General features: G+C 36.0%; 2 protein-coding genes across 3 annotated transcripts in view; one reads left to right on the forward strand and one right to left on the reverse strand.

Annotated features, from left to right (window-relative positions):
• LOC107661179 (C-Jun-amino-terminal kinase-interacting protein 3-like) overlaps positions 1 to 23,408 on the forward strand; it is a 31,857-nt gene extending 8,449 nt beyond the window's left edge. The window contains 30 exon segments of the mRNA XM_016450658.1: positions 1,467 to 1,490; positions 1,784 to 1,835; positions 2,660 to 2,888; positions 3,838 to 3,940; positions 4,158 to 4,276; positions 4,808 to 4,819; positions 5,861 to 5,878; positions 6,370 to 6,427; positions 6,517 to 6,669; positions 8,091 to 8,148; positions 8,704 to 8,881; positions 9,710 to 9,737; positions 9,940 to 10,110; positions 11,108 to 11,237; positions 12,974 to 13,057; positions 15,034 to 15,120; positions 15,200 to 15,352; positions 16,897 to 17,062; positions 17,155 to 17,349; positions 17,425 to 17,581; positions 17,804 to 17,923; positions 18,972 to 19,052; positions 19,322 to 19,389; positions 19,516 to 19,664; positions 19,749 to 19,920; positions 20,293 to 20,406; positions 20,892 to 20,930; positions 21,703 to 21,864; positions 22,141 to 22,287; positions 22,372 to 23,408. Of these exon segments, the coding sequence (XP_016306144.1) occupies positions 1,467 to 1,490; positions 1,784 to 1,835; positions 2,660 to 2,888; positions 3,838 to 3,940; positions 4,158 to 4,276; positions 4,808 to 4,819; positions 5,861 to 5,878; positions 6,370 to 6,427; positions 6,517 to 6,669; positions 8,091 to 8,148; positions 8,704 to 8,881; positions 9,710 to 9,737; positions 9,940 to 10,110; positions 11,108 to 11,237; positions 12,974 to 13,057; positions 15,034 to 15,120; positions 15,200 to 15,352; positions 16,897 to 17,062; positions 17,155 to 17,349; positions 17,425 to 17,581; positions 17,804 to 17,923; positions 18,972 to 19,052; positions 19,322 to 19,389; positions 19,516 to 19,664; positions 19,749 to 19,920; positions 20,293 to 20,406; positions 20,892 to 20,930; positions 21,703 to 21,864; positions 22,141 to 22,287; positions 22,372 to 22,490 (3,346 nt within the window). The 3' untranslated portion in view covers positions 22,491 to 23,408.
• A 642-nt stretch (positions 23,409 to 24,050) lies between these two features.
• LOC107661191 (nucleoside diphosphate kinase 3-like) overlaps positions 24,051 to 24,987 on the reverse strand; it is a 4,679-nt gene continuing 3,742 nt past the window's right edge. For both annotated transcript variants that reach the window (XM_016450676.1, XM_016450669.1), the window contains exon 5: positions 24,051 to 24,640. In XM_016450676.1, coding sequence (XP_016306162.1) covers positions 24,523 to 24,640 — 118 coding nt within the window. In that variant the 3' untranslated portion in view covers positions 24,051 to 24,522. The remainder of the gene's footprint in view (positions 24,641 to 24,987) is intronic.

The raw sequence follows: 24,987 nt of genomic DNA on the forward strand, positions 1-24,987 counted from the left end.
GTTTTTGACAGGGTAAAAAAGGTGTTTTTTACACTACCATTGAGAAATTTTAACCAAACTATGTTACAGACATTTTTTCACTCTAAAGAATCATATCAACTTGTGGAAAATGGGCATCCGATGACCCCTTTAAATACACACACTTGTATGTGTCAAAAATGCCCATCTTTGCAAGTATCCTCTTAAACACAGTAATTCAGGTCTTAAGTGAAAGCAAACAGCTGAGAAAGAAAACACACGTGTAACAGTATATTGGATCCAGGCAGCTCTTAAAGTGACAGCAGTCATTCATGTTAATCAAACAACAAAAGAGAGAAAATCTCTCACTTCTCTTGACTAAATCACTTTTGTAACTTTTATAAGAAGAAATATATATTTAATTCACACCGTGAAGAATATGCAGTGTTTTTATACATTTGATTACTTTATGCAATGTATGATCATGTCCTGTGTGTCTGAAATTTGTGATAATCACATATATAAAGTTTCAATAATCGTTCTAATTTTATGATCTTAGGAAGTCTTAAACAGAGTTATTTCATCTTTCAGTTTGGATTATGTAATGCCATTTCTTATTTTCTGTTACAACTAAATCCTGTGGTTAACAGCAGTCTAATATTCTTGCTGTCTGTCATTTATGTTAATCAAACAACAAAATAGAGAAAATGTCTCATTGCTCTTGACTAAATCACTTTTGTAACTTTAATAAGAAGAAATATATATTTAATTTACACAGTGAAGAAAATGTTTTTATTTGATTACTTTATACAGTGTAGCATTTCTTATTTATTTGTTCTGCTGTAGTTTTTTGTCCTATTGCTTGTAATTAGTTTCTTATTAGTTTCCTGACTGTTTACTTGTCTTCAGTGAGCTTGTTTTATTTATTTATTTATTTATATTTAAATTAGGCTAATATTAGTTTTTTGTGATATTGACACTGGTGACAAGAATTATGAAATTTCTATGGTATCAAAAATGTTGATATCATAAAGACCTTATTTAAAGCAATAATAACTATATTGTGATATACAGTATATTGTTACAGTGAAATAAAATTACTCATATCATGATATATATTGTTACCATGAAAAAAAAATAAAAATAAATATATATATATATATATATATATGATATATAATATATATAAATATAAGATGTTGGTCTTATAGCCCACCCCTATTTTGTACATATACATACTTTATCATAATGAAATACAAAATAACATTATGAAATAATAAGTTATCCAGTTGCACAGTCCTTAATTGCGACAATCAAGGTGTTGCTTGCAGTTTCATCATGTTTTCAATTTCAGCATAAGTCAGTTCCATGCTGTGTATACTGTACGTAATGTGATGTTATGTCCTGTGTCAGTATAGTGTGACTGTGTTTGTGAGTGTGCGTGTGTTTACCTTCTTTTTGTTTCTTTCTTTCTTTCTGTGCGTGTGCCGCTGTGTGTGTCTCTACAGTCAACGACATAACTGGAGGAAAAGGTAAAAATGCCCCGCAATCTCTGACAGCTCCCCAAACCTCTGCGTCTCCCTGCAGTCATTATATCTCCCATTTTACTCTTTAAAATAAAAAATTAACCTGCCGTCCACCCAAACACCCAGTTTAACAGTCTTGAAGTCAGAGACTGAGAAACTTGTACCTCTTTCTCCTATGTGGTTTTGTGTCTATATGTGTTTTCATCCTGTCCGTTGCATTTATGCTCATGTTGATGTGCTAGTGTTGGTTTATTGTTTGAAATATTTAACCTTTCCTGTCTCTCTTTCTTTTTCTGCAGTAAAACAGAGCGCCCCCCATCACTGAGTTTGTTTCCTGGCGGAGATGGCATGGTACGTGGGGGTCCTGGGGGGGCTAGAATGGTTTCGTCAGACATCTGGCATTCCAGCGATCTCAGCAGACCTGTCTACGCCCCTGGCTACCAGGTGTGACAGATATGACTCCGCCCCAAAGCGTCAGGGGAGGAGTCATGATAATCATCATTCTCTCAGCCACGCCCCCTTATGCCTGCTTGTGTCAAGATCAGGTTCATGGGTGGTTTTTTGATGGACACCAGCAGACCTCCAAGGGTCCATCATTTTGGTTTGGCCGTCCATCCTCTGCCTTGTCCTGTGACGTCTTTGTCTTATTTTAGCCATCTGAAATGAACAGATGTGTTTTTAAAAAGCTGATTTAATGAACTGAATCTCACCTACATGAAGCATCTGTCAGCTGTGCACACATAACTATACATCTGTTCTTTGAAGGAAGAGAAAAAAACGTGATTCTTCACTTCCTGTTTTACAAATGACTCAAGTCACATGAGTATAAAGCAGTTTGAGTTATGTTTGACAAAGCTTATGTTTTTTTAATCTGTGGACCTTATATGTTGCCATAGAGTTATTGTAAAGATAAATATCTTGAAACTGGAAGGATGTAGTGGTACTTCACAGATATTTTATTATTTGTAAATGTTTTAATGTATTTAATGTAAATGTATTTGTATTACAATATATTTTTGTACCGTACAAGCCTTGCTAGTAAGTATAAATGTTTATCAATCAAACTAGTGAAAGCGATACCAAATTAACTAGTTTAGAAGGTTAAGTTTAGAAGTTTAGCAGAGTGTGTTAATTATTAAAATATGTATGTGATATGTTGTTCTCTCTGTGTTAAGGAGGATGGCTCAGATTCAGACTCGGTCGCAGCCACACCCAGCAGCACAGGGAGCAAATCAAACACTCCCACTTCGTCTGTTCCCTCGGCAACAGTTACCCCTCTGAATGATGGGCTGGTATTGGTGGGAGGGTTCGACATGTCCCGGGGGCCGGGCTGCAAGAATGCAAAGCGTCTTAGTAGAAACATGGAGGTGCAGGTCTCTCAGGAAACCAGGAACGTCAGCATTGGTGAGAAAGGAAGAACTGTGACAAAGAATAAACACTGAATAAAAGAACAAAGAAAACTAGTGATTGACAGATGAAGTTTTTTTAAAAAGGCAGATGCCAATGCTGATGTTCATCAATATATCGATGTATGTTAACATATTCCCGTTAAAGAGTTTGGGGTCAGCATGATTTTTTTATGTTTTTAAAAGAAGTCTCCTTTGGTTACCAAGGCTGCGTTTATTTGAACAAAAATACAGTAAATACAATATCATATTATTTGAAATAGATTTTTCGTAACAATGAAAAGTATTTACAGTCACTTGTACACAGTTAGTTTAATGCATCCTTACTGAATAGAAGTATTTTAAATCTTACTGACTCCAAACTTTTAAATGTTTTAAAATGTTATTTTATTCTAAACTTTTATATTTGAAGGGAAATTTAAAGATTGTAAATAGCACATCTGCAACATTGTTTGTAGCACATTGCATGTAGCACATTGTTTCAATAAAATTAATAATTTGAATATTTTTTAGATATTTACCACATATTTAATTCATTTTAAATAGTTAAAATTAATCATATAATAATTTGATTATATAGTAATCATATAATGATAACAGTAATTTAACTTGACAAGTAATAAATATTCTCCTTGATTTTGTTCTGTAATCTTATTATAGTATAGCTGATGCTAATAGGTAAAAAATGTCAGATATCAGCCTTGCTGATAAATTGACCGGCCACTACTGGAAACCCCTCCAGTTACTTGCATTATAAGTAAAGAAACAATTTGTACCGACATTTCATGTGCATCACACATAATGCATTGATTAAATCCAAACATGATTTGACAATGCCAAATAAAGGCATGAGGCATTTGTGTGCATTCTACAGATTGCAGAAGTCCAATTTTTCATTACAGGAAGATGACTCTTCATTTAATTTTCATTTGTGTGTGTGTCTGTAGGTATGGGCAGTAGTGATGAATGGTCAGAGTTTCAGGAAATTATAGACTCAACACCAGAGCTAGATATGTGCTTGGACCCTCGAATCTTCGGAGGAGGAAACAGGTAGACAGATACATATCATTCACACAATTAAATACTGAATAAAAGCACAAAACACCCGATCAATACAAAAAGACCATCAAAGTTAAAATTCTAAATCATTAAAAAATGCTGTTTAGAAAGTGGCTTTGTGTAATATAAAGAATTCAGCAAAAAACATTCAAGATTTGAAGTGAAATAAGGCACAGAAATAATGAGGAAAGCTCTTGTTCCTTTGAAGTCCTTCTCAGGGCATAGTGAATGAGGCATTCGGCATCAACACAGACTCTCTGTACCATGAGATCAAAGACGCCAAGTCGGACATCATCGGTGATGTGGACGCAGGAGCGGAACTTCTCGGTAAGCTTCATCGTTCAAATGATGACCCTTTATTGAACATTTTACCTCCGCAGTTGATTGACAGTTTCTCATAAATGCAGGTTACTTTGGTTTATATGTAACCTGCATTTATATGTAATGATATTTCATTTTCTGTTTATATTTTAAGTACCATCGCTAAGCGTACAGTGGCTAAGGGCCTTTCTTCCCTACACTTTGAATTGCATGCCGTTTGTCAGGAAGCCACACTGCTGGATATATCCCCAAAGCAAGGTCTCTTGGGATATCATGCTTGCTTCATGGCTGTATCTCCTGCCCCTAAGCACATGTTGGTCTGATGAAGTTATCCTGAGTTGTTTCATTTGAGTAATTCCCGTTATTTATGTTGGCAGTTTTCTGATTTGTTTTGTTTCATTATCAAGGTAGAGCTGTTGATTTGTTTGATCTCAGTGTGAAGGTGGATCTTTCTTTTGATTGGCCGTCTCACTCACTGACCCTTGACCCCTCTCTGTGCTTCCTTCCTGTGTGTGCTTCTCTCGGCCACGCCCCTAGGGGAATTCTCAGGTGTGTATCTGATCACTGATTGGTTGGTATTTTTAGTTCTCATTCTTTTTTGCTCTTCATGACCTTTGCATGGACTTAACATCAACATGAAACACAATTAGTCATATTACTTTAAACACATTAAGCTGTACTTCAGAAACACAACATTAGACTATACGACAAAAGACTATATAAAACGTTTAAAAATACACTACTGTTCAAACGTTTGGGGCCAGAAAGATTTTTATGTTTTGAAAGAAATTAATACTTTTGTTCATCAAGGAGTTTTAGTTGATTAAAAGTTACAGTGAAGACATTAACAAAAATGCAGATTTCGAATAAATGGAACTTTCTATTCATCAAAAAAATATATCACCACTACCACAAACATTGTAAGCAGCAAAAACATTTTCAGCACTGATAATAATAAGAAATATTTCTTCACCAAATCAGTATATTAGAATGATTTCTGAAGGATCATGTGACATTAAAGACTGGAGTATGTTGGCTTTGCCACCACAGGAATAAAATACATTATAATAGAAAACAGTTATTATAAATGGCAATGATATTTCACAATATTGATGTATTAATGTGTTTTTGATCAAATAAATGCAGTCTTGATGAGCATAAGAGTTCTTTTAAAAACCTCAAAATCTTCCTGACCACAAATCTTTGAATGTGTATGTGCATGTCTTTAATAAATAGCTGTTTTGTTAAAGGCAGTCCCTCAAAAATATTATATATTAAAAATACTTTTAATGTAATCGTGATAGCTGGTCATTTGTTTTATTGATTTTGCATTATAAAGGAATTATCAGGTGTGTGTGTGTGTGTGTGTGTGTGTGATGATAAATATCTAACATGTACCTGTCCATTTGTTTTTCTCTCTTCTCTTAATCTTTTCTTTTAATTCCGCCTCTCTTCATTTCCATCTTCTTATCTTCTTATTTTAATCTTCTCTTCTGTCTTCACATTCATTCCTTTACTCCTTCTGTCATTTGGCTGCCTCCTCCTTCCTTGCCACTTTCCTTCTGTTTCCTCCTCGGCTCTCTGTTTCAGTCCGGGATGATTTCTTTGGTAAGGCTCATAGCCTCCTTTTCCCCCTCATGTTATTTTCAGTAGGACATTGTGATACGTTCCTTATTTGTAGCTATGCTTTGGTGAGATGTTCTCCTGTGCTTCTGCTCTTCTAATCCTGTTAACTTCGGCTGCTCAGTACTGTGCTTTCGAATGCATGGCTTTACGGCTCATATGAATCATATTACCAAGTCAGTTTGGATGTTCTACAGTTCACTTATCAAGTTAGACTGCGATTATACCCCTTTAGATGTCTTGTAAATAAAACCCTTAAAGGTCATTGTTCAGTGTCACAACAAAGAGGAGATTTCACTGACTTAGTATTAAATAGCTACGGAAGTAATAAAATGTACTGTAATTCTTTGTGATTGTGGTGTAATTTCAAACAATCGTGGTGTAGTTTTTAATCAGCTGTCCCTTAGTCTGTTTATCTGTGACTTGGAAAGAGTTCATGGTGGTCTTTGCTCCTGCTAACACTGTATATCCCACAGGTATGGGGAAAGAGGTGGAAAATCTACTAACAGAGAACAAACAACTACTGGAGACCAAGTAAGACAGAAAGACCGACAGAATGTGTGTTTATTTGCCCGTGTATATATGCGTCTTCATGCTCTAACGGAGTCATTTGATGTCTGTAGGAATGCCCTGAATATTGTGAAGAATGACCTGATTGCTAAAGTGGATGAGCTGTCGAGTGAACAGGAAGTTCTCCGGGAAGAGCTGGAAACAGTGAAACAGTCCAAGAGCAAAGTGGACCAGAGAGTGAAAGAACTGGAGGAGGATCTAAAGAGGTCTGGATCTTTTGCCCGTGTTTGTTTTCCACTGAATTTTTCTGTCACAATATTGACGTTTGTTGACCGATTTTAAGATTGGTCCTTAAAAACAGTTTTATCCTTTAAATGCATACCTCAGGTCTTTAGCGACCCGGGACGACATTCACAACCCTCTCCCTCCTTCATTTTTAAAGTTAGACATCAACATTCTTAGTATTCCTCAATCTATTAATTGTAAACAATATAACAAGAAAAAAATGATAAAAGAATATCTATTTTCTGATTAATTCTCTTGTAAAAAATTTATAGGGTCGCTAGCAACCCTAAGGTATGTAATAGTGAAAGTAAGTTTTTCCTGCTCAACAATAATTAAATATCTGATGACTCAATAAGTGCAATTCACCTTTATTCCCCAAAGTGCCACTGTTTGATAGACAACGATGATGTGATGTTTCACTCATAATTACTGCAGGCATAAAACAAATAATATCATCTGCAAAAATTGCACTGGCTTGAATGGCTTCTACTGCAGAGCAATTACTGTACGCAATGAAATATGAGTGTCACTGTCATTTGATGGTGGATGTGGTGAATAGCAATCAAATTTGTGTTTTTGAAGATGTTGAAAATGAGTGTTTTGAGAATATGGTTGCGATCACGAATATGAGGCAGATACTGAATGAACTGGGGAAATGCACAGTGAGGGTATAATCGTCTGCTCAAATTGAACCCTTCCAAGTTTAAAAAGGTAACAAAATATGCTTTATTTTGTTCTTTTGTAATTGTTATTAAAATATCAGGAGAGTCCTGCCACCACTCCTCCCTAATATTTGATATTATTGATGCAGCTCTGCTGCACTCCATTACATGTCACTTTCTGTGTTGTTAGGATAACAAAATCGTGAAAAAGTCATTTTTAGGCTGGTCTGCCACAGTGCTCTAACATCTTGTTCATCATTTATGTGATTTATGTATTTTGCAACTGAATGAGACAAGACAAGAAACATTTACCGAGCATTTGTTGTGAATGTGTGCATATTTCAAAAATAAAAATATTATTTACGGCCTATTTAAACTACCACTAACATGAGTTTAATCCAGGACTTGTTATAGGGGCCTTTCGCACAAAATGCGTTTTTGAGTTTTGCAAAAAACATAAGACGTGTGGCAGTGAAATGGGCAGAAAATGCAAGGTTTCACATCTTTTAAAAGTTATATATTTCAGTTTCTATAACACCGTGTCATGTGTGAGTCACCGGAAAATATGTGACATTTGAGCACAATGGTCAAACGTGTCCATTTAGCACATGCTTACACAGACAATAGACAAAGCAGAGCAGTGGAATGCAAAAACACGTTCTGTGTGTCCGAAAGTGTCTTTTTAAGAGTCTCTGTGACTCCAATCTAATTAAAGTCTGAATGTCTCCCTTTGATTAAAGGTTGAGAGCTGAAGCTTTAGGAGCATCTCAGGACTCTAAAGATGAGGGTGTGGAGGATGTAAGTCAAACACTTCAGTCTCATTTCAAACAATTTTTTTTCTGCTCCAAAAAGTAGTGAGCTGCCTCACTGATGTAAATATGGTGGTAACTTTAATCATGTTTTCTTCAAAAACACCTTGTTTTAGCTCAGTTCAGTGACAGCATGGTATATCCCAGAATGCACTGTGATGAGCTTAGTGAAAAAATCATGCTCACTAGGTTTTGGAACAGAGCTCTAAAATCTCAAATACCCAAATAATGTTTTTTTTTCTTACATTATTAATAATATTAAAACCATTTATGACCTTTAAAGTGAGAATTTAAATGTATTACATTAAATCAAGTTGTAAACACAGTCAGTGGTTGGATATGAGAAATTGTACTACCAGTCACTTCTACAGGCTTTGCTTTTTTAATTAAATTGCTATGCACAGTAAACCTTTAACCTTCTCGCAATGCTTTAGTAACCTCATATTTGATGCTGTGAAATGCTGAAGGCCTGATGCACTAACCTCCACTTCACTGCTGCCGTGTTTTGTGGTGCTGCTCTGTTCTGTGTGGCTCTGTGGTGCAGTACTCATCTCCACTGCAGGACGATGTGGCCATGACGCAGAGACGACGGTTCACACGTGTAGAGATGGCCCGCGTGCTGATGGAGCGCAACCAGTACAAGGAGAGACTGATGGAGCTTCAGGAGGCTGTGCGCTGGACCGAGATGATCAGGTGAGGGAGAAGCAGACACAGACATCCAAATCAACTCTCATTCAGACACTTACTTTTATCTGGCATCAAAGCATGTAAACAAAATCTCAGACATTTGCACATCTAAATGACTTTATCAATACAATTCTCATAAAAACCTGGTCGATAGGGAGTAAAAATGCATGAATGCATTGTAATGTAACATAAAATGTTACAAAACACCCTAATGTACGTAACTGATTACATACACAGCACAACTATTTTTAACATTGATAATTATAAGAAATGTTTCCAGAATGCCAAATCAGCATATTATTATAATGATTTCTGAAGGATCATGTGACACTGAAGACTGGAGTAATAATGCTGAACATTCAGCTTTGCATCACAGAAACAAATTACATGTACAGTTATTGTAATAATATTTCACAATATTACGGTTTTAATGTGTTTCTGATCAAATAAATGCAGCTTTGGTGAGCATAAGATACTTATTTCAAAAATATTAAATAATCTTACCAACCCCAAACTATGATTTGATTTGTAGTGTAAAAAAATTAATAAATAGATGCATCATGCAGGGACTTCTGGGAATATATTTTTTACTGTCCTTTTACATTGTTTTTTTTTTTTATTTAAAAAGAAATCTTTTTAACAATAATTTACTTTAAAAGCACATGTATTTTCCTGTTGAGTACTAAATTAATTGTAAGTAAGCCATAAATTATATGGTAATTCATACTTTTTAGTTCCAAACATTTACAGTAAAAGTATACATAATGCAGTGTTCGATTTACAGTTTTCAATGCTTTTTAGTAAGGTAACTTATAGTTAACCAATAAATAGGTTTTTACTGTAGCATTTTTACGGTCTTATGTAAAAAAAGAAGTCCATAATCTGGCAGTTGTGAGTATTACAGCGGTTTTAGACATTTTGTCTTTGTGTTTAACTCTTAAATCAGTATGTAAGGAAAATCATGGGCTTGATTTCACACAGCTGAAATATCTTAATGATGTTAAAACAGTTTTAGCACTAATTTTATCATTTGCATTTGATCTGTTTTCCTGTTCCTTTTCCTACTCACTTTGCTCTGTGTCTCTCTCTCCAGCTTTGCACGTCTTTTTAGCTCATCTGCGAGCCCTCCTCCAGTGAAACGGCCGTACACCAGTGTCAACATTCACTACAAGTCTCCCTCTCCTGCTGGCTACAACCAGAGACGCTCCCAAACCATGTGCCAGATCTCCACCTCCAGCTGCATACTGGAGTTCATGCCTGAAGAGTGAGAGGAAACATGCATACCTGACTGTGTCTTTGTCCCATCTGTCCTCACATCCTCATCCACACATTGTAGCTGTCTGTTTGTCCTCTGTCCCCCAAGTCTACTCTCTCTTTCTTCTGCTCAGGCAAGCTGACTCCTGCTAAATGCTGTGTGCAAATGCTGCATTTGACTGTTAGCTGCTGCACACTCACTCACACGTTTACTTACAGGAGCAGTTATCCAAGGAAATATCATAGACTTCTATTGCTTTAAATAAAACTAATAATAAAAACTATTTCTACTGATTAATTCTAGCATTATCTCTAAAACAAAGCTTGAATTTTTAGAATTTTTGGCATTTATTTAATAATTACTTAATTTAGGTTGTGGGGTTTAGTTCTCAGGGAACATGCATAATGATATTAATAACTGTATTTTTAATTAACTAAATACATTTTTTTTTTACTTTCAGTTTTCATTTTAATTTTAGTTGAGTTAAGTTTTTGCTTTTTGCTTTTTAGTTTCATTTTTATTTTATTTTAGTTTCTGTATTTTTAGTACTTCAACTTATATTATTTCAGTTAGTTGCAAAGGCAACATTTCTATTTTTTATTTAGTTTTTTGTGTTAGGTTTTTAAGTTTTTCATCTAATAAAATGTTTAATTTTATTTCAGCTTGATGAAAATGATTTTTAATAGTTTTAGTAAAGAATAGCAACACTGCTGCCAAATGAATAAATGTAAATGTTTTATGCATTCATTATGTTTTATTTGTCAGAACATTTTAAAACATCAGTTCACATCAACATATACATATCAAATGTTCTTTTTTAAATCTGTTTGCCTCGCCCTCCATTAGCATTAAATAGCATCTGCCAAATGCATAAATGTAAATGAAATATTAACATTTTCACCTCACACAGTGTGTCTGGCATTTCTTTTTGGCCTCGGCTGGCTGGCTGGCTGGTTCTCTCGCTCTTTCGCTGACTGCTCCCTCTCTCTTTCTCTTCGCCCTGTAGACTGCCCAGTAACGGTGTTGCGTCTCTCCTCAGCGATTCTGCGCTCTGTACTCGCAGAGAGCAGCGTCGAGAGCAGTACCGACAGGTGCGCGAGCACATGCGCCGGAAGGACGGCCCCATGCAGACCTGTGTGTGTGTGATGTATATATATTATACAATGCAGACTTTTTATTATACAATGTTTATCCATTTCATTCCACAGGGCATCTCGAGAGAGTCCTCCTCTACCAGAGAAGAAGAAGTCCATAATCTGGCAGTTGTGAGTATTACAGCGGTTTTAGACATTTTGTCTTTGTGTTTAACTCTTAAATCAGTATGTAAGGAAAATCATGGGCTTGATTTCACACAGCTGAAATATCTTAATGATGTTAAAACAGTTTTAGCACTAATTTTATCATTTGCATTTGATCTGTTTTCCTGTTCCTTTTCCTACTCACTTTGCTCTGTGTCTCTCTCTCCAGCTTTGCACGTCTTTTTAGCTCATCTGCGAGCCCTCCTCCAGTGAAACGGCCGTACACCAGTGTCAACATTCACTACAAGTCTCCCTCTCCTGCTGGCTACAACCAGAGACGCTCCCAAACCATGTGCCAGATCTCCACCTCCAGCTGCATACTGGAGTTCATGCCTGAAGAGTGAGAGGAAACATGCATACCTGACTGTGTCTTTGTCCCATCTGTCATATATATATATAAATGTTTTAGAATTTTTTTATAAAAGACAGAAATTAGAAATGTTGCCTTCGCAACTAACTAAAATGAAATAAGTTTTAATAATTAAGCTGAAGCACTGAACTGACTACAATGAAAAAATTAAATTAGAGAAATTAAGAAATTATAGGTACATTTAAATATAAAATTGTAAATTTTTCTAAAAAAAAAAAGACAAAAACAACAAAATTGAAACAAATTCAAAATTAAAATGCAAAAATACAGAAATAAAAACTTATTCAAAACATTAAGAAAAATACCATGAAACAGGTATCGGCTCCTATCTTGACCCTTGACCCCTGATCTCTCTAAGCAGATTATCTCCACATAGAGACCGAAGTGGCTCTGTTTTGTCAGGAAGTCAAATACAAGAGAACAAATTAAATGAGTTTATGTGAGGTGATGAATTGCTTGTTGAAGATGTGCAAGAGCAGTTTAGTGAAAAATAGAAATAGTTTTCAAAAATGAATTAGCTACACTACAAGATACTGACAAAAAGTGGCAAAGTATGTAACAGTATCAGATATTTATAAGATAAATATACAGGTAAAGTCTGCAGTTAGAGAGCTTTCATCTACCATAAAAACTATATATTATGGTGAAACTTATGAATCTAGAAAAAGTAAAAAAAATTGTGATAAAGAACAGAATTTCACGTAATATTTCACAAGAAAAATGCAAGGGTTAAAAGGATAGTCAATGATAGTGTTATTAATTAAAACTAAAACTATTCAAATGTTTTTTGTTCATTTAAATAAAGCAATTAAAATTGTTTTTCAATTGTATTTGCACTGTGATTTGTTAATTTTATCAGATAATTGTTTATTTACATGAACTGTGCAAATAGACTGTTTTGAGAAAAGAATTTAGGCTTCCCAACACTATATATGAGTGACAGAAAAGTGAGCGTTTGCTCACTGTCTTTGCTTATTTTTCTGTAAAGCTGAAGACCGTAAAATACAATGATTTAGCGCTTTGTCCCGCTAACAACTTTTAACTATAATTGGTTTAACATGTTCAGTGCCACATCGTCCATCTGAATTCTTGCTAAGTCTGGAATTGTTTCTTGTTTTATGGAACTAGTTGACTAGTCCCCGTTGTGCTGGTTTCTGGAGTGGCAACAGTGTTAGGGTTGCCACGGTGACAGTGTGTTTGTCAGGGTTGCCGTGGCTCTAACTGTGATCTCCTACAGAACGGCTCGCAGGCGGACAGTGCTCAAGATGCCACAGCGAAGAGGACGCAGGCAAGTCTGAGCGGCAGAGGACCAGCATGCACCTCTCCCACCCCCTGTCCCTTTAACTCCCGGCCCTAACCTGACTCAGCCTCAGTCAGCAAATCATAGCGTAGTAGACGCAGCAGAAAGCTGACATAGCAGAAAATAATGTCTCTGCTAAGTTGAATATATCTTTAGGAATGAAACCTCTGGTGTTTTATAGCTGTCGCCATGCTTTCCTGTTGGTCCGCTAACACTATCAGCCTCAGGTTAACACATTATTTACTGCATTTTAGACATTTGGCCGATTTTACAGTCGCTTACAACCTACATTGATATAAGTCGTATGCCAGTCATCATAATTTATATGTCAGCGTTGTTGCAAGACAGCCTGAAATGCAAATGTAGTACCATGTGTCAAAGTGTAATTCAAATACAGTGGTACGTGAATATGGTAATCAATCAGCACTTGATATGCAATAGTATATTGGAGTACCATAGTATTACCATCTGATACCACTACTGTACCATGGTATCACCTGAATACGGTTTTGTGAGAGAACCTTTCAATGATTTCGACTAAATAAGACAACACTTTTAGTAATATTACTATATTGTGTGAAAAGGCAACCGTTCTGCTAAATTTCAGCTTAATTTTAACTTTTAAAAAAAGTCACATTAAATTATGTTAAAAAAACTAAAATTTAAAAAGGTCATATGTTCATATGGTCATATGTCATATGTGACATATATGTCATATGTTCTGATTTCATGTAATAGGAAGCAGGTTTAATACATATATTTCTTTCCATTCAACATTTTTTATATTTATTAGCTAAGTAATGCAATGGCCATAGTTGATTACTATTACAATTTAATTTGAAAACTTAGTTTGGTCCCTTTTATATATATATACAGTGGGTACGGAAAGTATTCAGACCCCCTTAAATTTTTCACTCTTTGTTATATTGCAGCCATTTGCTAAAATCATTTAAGTTAATTTTTTTTCCTCATTAATGTACACACAGCACCCCATATTGACAGGGGACCAAACTAAGTTTTCAAATTAAATTGTAATAGTAATGAACTATGGCCATTGCATATATTTTTTATTTTTTATTTTTTTTTAACTGTACTTGCAAAATATATAATATTCTTGAAATAAAAGGCCACTTAGGTGAAATAAAAGAAAATACACTTTCATGACTTAAGTAATCTTATAAAACAATATGAAATAGTTTTACTTTAAAGTATTGCAACTTCATCATTATAAATATGGAATTGCAAATACATGTATATTTAAATGACACAGGTTTCAATAGAATTTATATTTAAGCATATTTACCATATAGTTTTTAGTTTATCATACCTGCTTGTCAGTACGTTTGGCAGTATAGTTTAACCCTGTTTCAAAAACCATAAACAGTATGAATTAAAAGTATGTTAAAGTGTACTTTTTTCACAAGGGTTGCCTTTTTAAAGATAGTAAAGATAAATGATTATTCAGATCTAGTACGTACGCAGAACTCTAATCTAACAGTTTCAAACAAATTCCAGATGTCTAAAATGTAACGAAAGCTCATTTTAATATAATCACAATTTAATATTTCATTGTATACAGGCAACATAGTCTTAGATGAAAGTAAATTAATTCAGATGGTAAGAAATACTGTCCTGTCAGTGTTGTGTAACATGATATATGCTGGTCCGTATCAAACCGTCCTCCATCTTAGAAACACTTGAATCATGATTTGCTGCTCTCTCTGTCTCTCGGTGGCATTTGCTGACTATACAGTAGATTGACTCCTGTCATTGCGCATGCGTCTGCCTTGTAACCCTCTAACAGACTTTGATCTGCTGCTCTGGTTTGCTGTTCTTGGTTTCCCCTTTCTATGTCTGCCCTGGATCAAGGCAATCTTAACCAGGGCATGATGGGAGCTCTGAGTATGGCTTGTAGTGTGTGGCAGTGACCTTATTGACAAAGGCCTCTTCCTGTGTCCTCACAGGCCACTGAGAAGGAGGATAATCGCATGAAAAATGTCCCTGTGCCAGTGTACTGCCGCCCTCTGGTGGAGAAAGACCCCAACAGGAAGGTAAAGGATACACACAGGCTTACAGTAGGCTGTTTGTTTTGAGGGTTTGAAGTTATGAACTCAGACTCTTGTTCTTCAGCTATGGTGTGCTGCTGGTGTGGATCTCACTGGCTGGAAGACACCCAATCAGGAGACTGCAGCTGTGAAGCCCTCCAATGGCTCAGATCCTTTGACTGGTGAAGGTGAAGGCGCAGACAGCAAGAGTGAGCAGAGCTCACCAGAGAAAAAGAAGGTAAACGGCTTTTAAAAAAACAAGAATAAAACACATGAAATTACATGGGGGAAAAAACAACACTTTTGGGAGAGATGTTCAAAGTAAACAAAAAATTGGGATCAATAATTTTTGTTTTAAAGAAATAACTACTTTTATTCAAGGATGCATTAAATTGATCAAAAGCGAGTTTGTTTTCTGAATGTTTTATAATGTGACAAATTTTATTTAAAAAATGCAGTTATTTTGAACTTTTTATTCATCAAAGCATCCTCAAGAAAGTAACATCCTCAACAAAAAATAATAAGCAGCAACATTTTTAACATTGATAATAAGAAAATGTTATTGTGTATCACATCAGTATATTAGAATGACATCTGAAGGATCATGTGACCGAAGACTGGAGTAATGATTGATGAAAATTCAGCCTTGCCTTCACAGGAATAAATTATTTTAAATAATTGTTTACATATAATAAATATACTAATAATCTATATACATATATATACTAAATAATTTATTAAATAAAGTAAATATACTCATTTTAAAATGTATTACAATAGAAAAAAATGTTTAAATTGTAATAATATTTCACAATTTTACTATTTTTGTTTATAAAATAAATGCAGTTTAGGTGAGACTTCTTTTCAGAAAAAGAAAAAAAATGTACATACTCCAAACCTTAGTTTGAACAGCAGTGTAAATACACAGACACACAGTGGGAGTCCTGAGTCCATGTCAAACATTTAATTCCAATCAAATTTAAGCCTGGAAAAAGCAGAAAATTATTTTGCAGCGAAATTTATAGTAAAGAATGTAAAGAAATTATGTGATGTAAAATGAATAAAATTATTTACAATTCTACACTTTTGCTAGGTTTCTAATCAAATAAGCAAATTTATGACACTGATTAAAGCAAAGGGGAGACAAACCAAATACTAAGAAATTCTCAAATTTTTGCTGATTTTTGAGTGAAACGTTTTACTCGATTTATGCTTATAATAACATTTTAGTCATTTTTTTAAATTACTTTTTAAAGTCATTTAATTGTTTTTTACTTTACTTTACTTTACTTTACTTTTTACTTTTAGTCATTTAGCAGACGCTTTTATCCAAAGCAACTTACAAATAAGAAAAAGTAATTAAAACTAAAAGCTAACTCTTCGGTCTTCACGCGACCGCTTCCGCGGTAAACTAAGCTTCCTTTTTATTCGTTTAACAAAACTTAAATTGAATTCAGCTGGACACACTTTCCTGTTTATCACAACAAATGGCCAAGCAAAGCGCACGACACTGACAAGGTACACGATACAGTACGAGACCAAATGCGATTTCAGCACGTCTCCACAGTAAACATGGAGTTTAAATTCCAAATAAAAACATTTTTTTTTTAATTCACTAGTCACTAGATCAAAAGGGGTCATAGACTTTTGGACCTCACTGTACATCTTTTACATTTTACTGCTTCCCTTTCTATCTTTAAGTAAGTAAATGCTGGAAGTGAACATCATAATTATAATTAGAATGAACCTGCATCTAAACATTAGTATTTCTTCCTCTATTAGCCTAAAGAGCTGCACGAGACCGACTCCATGAGCAGCCGCGTGTGGATACTGACCAGCACTCATTCAGCCAGTAAAGTGGTCATTATCGACGCAAACCAGCCCTGCTCACTGGTCGACCAGTTTAATGTGTGTAATGCCCATGTGCTGTGCATCTCCAGTGTACCAGGTCTGTGTGGTGCTATATACAAACAACCACACTCTCAACTGTGACTCTGTAAAAGATGTGTTAACCCTTACTTGTACCCTCCATGTGTGTAGCGGCCAGTGAGAGTGATTACCCAGCAGGTGAGATATTTCTGGAGCAGCAGGCTGGAGATGGGGCTTCAGAGGAGAAGGGTGGAGTGGAGGGCATGCTGGCGGGGATCACCATCGTGGGCTGTGCCACTAACTGCAGCGTAGTGCGCAGCAACTGCTCGTCTCGCACCGACACACCCGTGCAGGACCGAAGCCAAGGTCAGCAAACTGACTGAAAACGTATGTTAGGCATCTTTGAGACCACATAGTGGACGTCTTATGTTTTGTGTTTAGCTCCTACAGCTCCAGTGTGCAGAAGCCTAGCAGTGTCACAGTCTGCCGAGGAAGCCACAGAAGCCATTGAGGTGTCCGAGGAGGCAGGGCCTAATGAGAATGAGGAGAGCACACTCGGACCTTTCACCGAGCATGTCTTTACTGACAACACACACAGGTGTCTCACATATAGCCTAGTGAACCACAAAAAAAAACTTTAGATCATAAAGTGCCTACCAGATGCTTTCATAAAGGTTTATGAAAGCTTTTTGCCGTTTTCTAAACCAGTCCTCTTTTTCTCACTGCAAAAGGACGGTATGCTATTTGCTGAATACTTTAGGAAATGGTGTAGGCAAGTGTGTTGAATTGAAATGGTCTGCTCTGTGTGTTGTGCCATCAGTGAGGCAGGTGTGCCAAAGGAGCAAGTGACATCAGCCCCCACAGACTCAGAAGAGGCAGGAGACGACCGGGCAGGAACAAGTGCTGCCCCGACCATGTGGCTGGGAGCCCAAAACGGCTGGTCGGTATCATATTTTCAGTTGCATTTTCACATTCTAAATTCTCAATTCTATCTCAAATGGGGTGGGCGATAAACCAGTAGACACGATTAACTGATAGAAATTTGTCAACCGGTAGAGATTTTGGACTATCGTCTCTATCGCACCGGTTACATGCACATGTGACATTGCTGTGCTACGTGGTCACGAAAACATAGTTTGCCGGTGATTATTAATCTATTGAAACGCAATCAGCAGCGAAAGAGAACTCGAGCAGTCTGAGAGAGTGTTGTCAGAGGGGCGCGCACGTGAAGACGCTGTTCATGGAGCGCAGGAGTACTGAACAGAGTTATTTTTTACTCTTTATAGTCCTTGAATGGTTAAATACACACACTTGTATGTGTCAAAGTGCCTGTCTTTGCAAGAATCCTCTTAAACACAGTAATTCAGGTCTTAAGTGAAAGCAAACAGCTGAGAAAGAAAACACGTGTAACAGTACATTGGATCTGGGCAGCTCTTAAAGTGACAGCAGTCTAATATTCTGTCTGTCTGTCATTCATGTTAATCAAACAACAAAAGAGAGAAAATCTCTCACTGCTCTTGACTAAATCACTTTTGTAACTTTAATAAGAAGAAATATATATTTAATTTACACAGTGAAGAATATTCAGTGTTTTTATACATTTGATTACTTTATAGAATGTATGCAGCACTCCTTATTTATTTGTTCTACTGTACTTACATGTACTTTTCGACTGTTTCTTATTCTTGTTTAATCACTGACTGTTTACTTGTCTTCAGTGAGCTTGAGTTTTGTCTTTTTTTTTTAGGCTAATATTAGTTTTAGCTTTTTGTGATAGACACTGGTGACAAGAATTCTGAAATTTTTATCCTATTAAAAATTTTGATATCATAAAGATCCTATTTAAAGCAAAAACAACTATACCGTGATATAAACCGTTATTGTGAAATAAAATTACTCATATCGTGATATCTTGGTCAAATCACCCACCCCTAATCTCAAATATTCTATGCACCATGTAAAATACTCTCTGTAAACTCTGTCCACAGGCTTTATGTCCACTCTGCAGTGTCCAACTGGAAGAAATGCCTCCATTCAATCAAACTCAAAGACTCTGTACTGAGTTTGGTGTAAGTAGAATCCTAATGAAGTATGTACACTACTGTTCAAAGGTTTGGGGTCGGTTTTTAATGTTTTTGAAAGAAGTCTCTTACTAGTAAAAGTCTTTACTGTCACATTTGATCAATTTAATGCATCCTTGCTCAATAGAAGTATAAAAATATATTTCAGGAAAAAAAATCTTACTGTCTGCGAACTTTAGAATGGTAGTGTATATACTGTATAAAAAGACTGAAGACTCAATACGAATAATTTCCTACTTTGTCTCTTTGTGGTTCAGACATGTGAAGGGGAGAGTTTTGGTTGCATTAGCTGATGGAACTCTTGCAATCTTCCACAGAGCTGAAGGTTTGCTTCATCTTCCTAATGTTAAACCTATGAGAAAAAGGAAAATAATTATTTGTCAAAACTGTTTTGGTATAAATATTTTTCGTTCATGCATTTTATAATAACAAATGTGAAATGTAAACACAGATGGGCAATGGGATCTATCTAACTATCACCTAATGGATCTGGGAAGACCCCACCACTCCATCCGATGCATGGCTGTGGTTCATGACAAAGTCTGGTGTGGCAACAAGAACAAGATCCACGTGATCCAGCCCAAGAGCATGCAGATTGAGGCCAGTCTCAGATAGTGAATGTGATGTCCTCATTATAATCTTTGTCTTGGGACTTCATGTTATGTTTCTCTCTCCTTCATATAGAAATCATTTGATGCTCACCCACGCAAGGAGAGCCAGGTGAGGCAGCTGGCATGGATTGGTGATGGTGTTTGGGTTTCAATCCGCTTGGATTCTACGCTCCGCTTGTACCACGCTCTCACACATCAGCATCTGCAAGATGTGGATATCGAGCCTTACGTCAGCAAGATGCTGGGTAGCGCTTCTCACTTTGTTGCTCTTACTTTAACACTTCTGATTTATAGAGCTCTGTGTAGAGATTCGTTTAGAAGTAAGATTGTATGTGTACTTAATTGCCTCCTCTTGCAAAATTGTACTTTTATTTTATATTTTGTTTTATTTTAGCAATTTTATTTTTTTTTTATTCTTATTTATTTAGCAATTTAACAGAAAATGTACACTAAAAACTATTTTAAGTGTATTAAAATGAGATTTTTAAAATGTAAACATATTAGTAATTTATTGTTCATTGTTCTATTTATTGATGGAATAATTTTGCCTAATATTTATCGAAGATCAGAAGTCGCAATATAAATGTTTTACGTTCTATGTTGTTTGTGATTGACAGGTACAGGAAAGTTGGGCTTCTCTTTTGTCAGGATAACTGCGCTGCTGATTGGAGGAAACCGATTGTGGGTGGGGACTGGAAATGGCGTCGTCATCTCAATCCCTCTGACTGAAAGTACGTCTAAGCGGTGTTTGTATGTACACATGCTTTAATGTTAACAAGGTCCTTGATCATCTGAACCATTTCCCTTTCCCTTCACTGATCAGCCAAAACAATTCTCTGTCATTGGTTTATGCTTGTTACTGATACTTTTGGTAGTCAGCCAACTTGCTCTTGCTCATTCTGAAGCTGGCTGACAAAGGAAGTATTGCCGGTTAAGCTAGTTAAGAGGCTTGAATCTCACCATCCTTGAGTTCATTGCCACCACCCTGGGATTAACCTGCAAACTTTAATGTCATCATCCCAGATCATTAACCGCTAGGTCAACGTCCTCAATCCATTAATTACCCAACAAACCCCGTGCGTCCTCTTGTCGTCTCCTTCCTAGCTTTTCTCCTGTTCCTTTTTCTCTATTATTCCACTACCCTCTTTCACTTTGTTTCATGGGTGTTGCTCTCTTGTCCTGCCTTGTTCCCCTTCCCACTTCCTCTTTCCTGTAGCCGTAGTGCTTCATCGAGGGCAGCTCCTCGGACTGAGGGGTAAGTGTGGAGCGTTACAGCTGTCATTATTATCATGTCCCATCACACTTATTTTGGGTTCTCCATGGTCTTCTTTCATTTACGTTTCATTGATTAATAAACTTGTTTTTTAAGTGTTTTTTGCATGTTTTGGTCATGAATGTATTATCTCTGTCCTTCTATCCTCATTATTTTGTTTAGTTATTTTCAGTGTTATTTTATAGAGTGGAATGAAGAGTCATATAAATATAGACTAGAATGAGCTTTTATTTGCGCAAACACACAAGGAATTTGTTGTGGTTTTTCAGCAGCTCTTGGTACGTACATACATATGTGACATGGTAACAGAAAGAATTTAAATAAGTAAAACTAAGGAAAATATAATGTGGTATACATCTGGAACAGAAGACTTATATAAATCCACATATACAGTACATATTTATCAGGAAAACTGAAAATCAGTAATATAATTAAGTCAATACTTTTTTCAACAAACTAAAAAAGTAAACACATCAGTTTTCTTTCATTCACTCCATTGTTCAGTAGAATATTTCTGTCAGTGGTTTTAGAATGTTTTAATTATAATGAATCATCCCTCTGTGCATTACAATCATCATGTTAATTATGTTGAATTTTTTTCATGTTTTTTGTGTCTTTATGAATATCTGTGGATATTTTTGCATGCTTTGATCTGTTTATTACAGCAGATTTGTGTATTTAAGCACCTATAGTCCCTGTGAGTTTCTGCATAGGTTGTTACGCTTTCTGATTGGCGGCTTGTGTTCCCTTGCAGCCAATAAGGTGTCGCCCACGTCTTCGGGGGGCGTGATCCATGTATATGCAGATGACAGTAACTCTGAGAAGAGTAGCTTCATACCATACTGCTCTATGGCACAGGCTCAACTCTGTTTCCATGGACACAGAGATGCTGTCAAGTTCTTCGTGTCAGTGCCAGGTTAGTGTCAATTTTAAATATGTGAGGATTATATATATATATATAATTTTACATGTATTTTTAGACATATTTATAAAATATATTTTAGACATAATTATATAATATATAACAGTAACATGCATGCATCTCATGTTGTTTTCAGGCAATGTGTTGGCCACCCTGAATGGTAGCGTGTTGGACAGTCCATCAGAGTCTCAGGGGTCCTCAGCCCCGACAGACACAGTCAAATCATTTTTTCTTACAGTGACATGCATGCATCTCATCTGTCGTTTTCAGGCGATGTGTTGGCCACCCTGAATGGTAGCGTGTTAGACAGTCCGTCAGAGTCTCAGGGGTCCTCAGCCCCGACGGACACAGAAGCACAGAGTGTTCAGAACGTGCTGGTGCTGAGTGGAGGAGAGGGTTATATCGACTTCCGTATCGGTGAGAAACAACTAACACACTAAATGAGCATGTTTGTTTGGTCATATATAACCATTAATAGCATTTCCTCATTATCTTTCTCAGGTGACGGTGAAGATGAGACAGAGGAAGCAGATGGTGAAGCTCCTCAGATGAAGCCAGCGTTGTCTAAAGCAGAGAGGAGTCATATCATCGTGTGGCAGGTGTCTTATGGTCCGGAGTGACATGAACAGACACCTCCTGCCTGCCCCCCTTTCCGCCCTATAAGTCCGCCCCCAAAGATGAAGTATGAATCCTTTCTGTAACTATGCCCCGAATACTGTACCTAAGCTATGTAACTACCACGGCCTTGTAACTACCCCTTTAAAGTCTTATATTGACCCAGTTTGCCTGTATTTTCCTACCCTCAATTATAACTAGCTGTACGATCCTTCAGTCTACCTTGTAACGTTCCCTTCCCAACAAAAAACACACAAAGTTCAAGAACCTCCTGCACCTTATGACTGAATGGCAATTTCAGATGAAATATAAACAGCTTAAACAAGTACCAAACTACGTTCCTGAAAGAACTACCCAGTTTTTGCCAAATACCCTGACCTTTATATTTACAGTCCGTCAGCACACAGCTCACTAAACGACAGGAGTTTGCCATGAACTCAAGTGACTTCAGAGATGAGAGGAATCATTTTTCTAGATGTGTAATGGAATACAAGAGGGAAAACGCAAAAGAGACCTCAATATGTAAATACTCGATTGCAGCATGGACTGCAGAGAGAGAAATAAGAGTGAATATTTGATGATTTGTCAGGATTTGTTGGCAATCTAGCACAACCCAAACATGTCCCAATGCTATTTCAACTCATTAAGTACATATGTAAAAGAATATTTAACAAAACTGATTTAAACGGCTCAAAATCCCTTCAACCATTTGCAGCTATCCATTTTCCATTCTCAGTGAGATGTGTGCTGACTAGCTCTGCTAACTTCCCTCTGGGATTAAGAATGAGGTTAACTGCTAAACCCAAGCCTTCGATTGGACGAGGTTTGAAAGAGATGGATGTCCCATTCGCATTGTATGTAAATCATCACTCTGTGTTCTCTGTGTGGTTAAGTATTAAGAAATAAACATGTTTATGTGCTGAATACTTCTGCCTTCAGTGCCATAATTTGTTGAAATGCTGTCAAGTCTTCATAGTATTTTCTTTGAATTAGTAGGTAGAGCAATACTTTATACACATTTTCAAAATATTTTAGTGGAAAATACACCATTTTTTTTTTCTTTAAAGGAAAATAATAGCTTTATTCAAAGATGCATTGATCAATATTGAGCTAAACTAAAATACACTAGTAATGCTACAAAAGATTTCTATTTCAAATAAACCCCTTTTGAACTATTTATCAAAGAATCCTGAGGGGGAAAAAAAACGATTTTCACATTAAATCAACATATTAGAATGATTTCTGAAGGATCATGACTGCTGATTTCAGCTTTGAAATCACTGGAATAAATTTATTTCTATAATATATTAAAAAGATTTTAAGATGTTACTATTTTGACTGTATTTGATCAACTAAATGCAGCCTTAATACGCATGAGACACTTTTTTCTAACATTTAAAAATCTTAGCAAACCCAAACTTTTGTATAGTTTACACAAAATCATACATACAAAGACAAATGAACAAAGGAATAATTTATTTGTAAAGTAAGGCGCCCTTTGGTCAGCTGAGTTCCAAGCACTAGAGTAAGACAAAGCATTGCTGGGATATTCAAGTCAGTTTTTATCAGAGCATGCTGGCTCTTTATCATTCGTTATTGCTTTCCTTTTGAGTCATGATTAATACATGTATTTTACAGAGTGCATCAAGATGACAAGAAGCATTTCCATATCAAAAGTTGGAGGTAAAAATGTAAACAACATCTTTCAAGTGGATGTAAACACCTCAAATAAAATCTCACGAGTAGTGCATGACTTACCAACCTACTAAAGATTAGTAATGAAGTGAATATCTGTGAAGATTAAATATTTGCAAAGAAAGCAGTAAGAAAACCATTACATTCCAGATAGCTTGACCAATAACTGGATTTCAGGGAATCCAAACAGATGCAGGTTACTCTGTCAACATACCTAGCTAGCTTTTCCTTTTTTATTGTTTTGGTCACTTTATGGCTTGAGCAGAGTTTTCTCTGTAAGGAGCAGATGAAGCTGCAGAGGCTGTATTGAATGAAGACTGTGTGAGTGTTATATGATGGGTTTCAAGCATAGATCCAGTGCTCATTGCACTCTTCCCAGCAGAACAACTCGTGATGCTTGAACCACAGTGAAATCTCTCTCTGAGCACTTTCAACTGAATCACTGCCATGAATCACATTCCTGCACAACATGGGGGAAAAAAAACAATTTAACAAGCATTCATGTAAATACAGTTATAGATAAATTCATGCAACACAGTCGTGTCAATGAATAATACTTCAAATCTATATACCATGAGGAAATATTTACTTTGAAACAACTTACTACTGCTAATAATTTCACAAATAATTACAAAAAACATTGAATTTAACATGAAATTTTAAAGCAGAAAGACTGAAATAGTATTTTCTTCAATCAACTTTTTTTTTTTAATTTACAACTTTTAACTATCTACAGGTGCATCTCAATGAATTAGAATGTCGTGGAAAAGTTCATTTATTTCAGTAATTCAACTCAAATTGTGAAAC

Source organism: Sinocyclocheilus anshuiensis, unplaced genomic scaffold (assembly GCF_001515605.1).
Source record: "Sinocyclocheilus anshuiensis isolate Anshui unplaced genomic scaffold, SAMN03320099.WGS_v1.1 scaffold2630, whole genome shotgun sequence".
Classification (NCBI taxonomy): Eukaryota; Metazoa; Chordata; class Actinopteri; order Cypriniformes; family Cyprinidae; genus Sinocyclocheilus; species Sinocyclocheilus anshuiensis.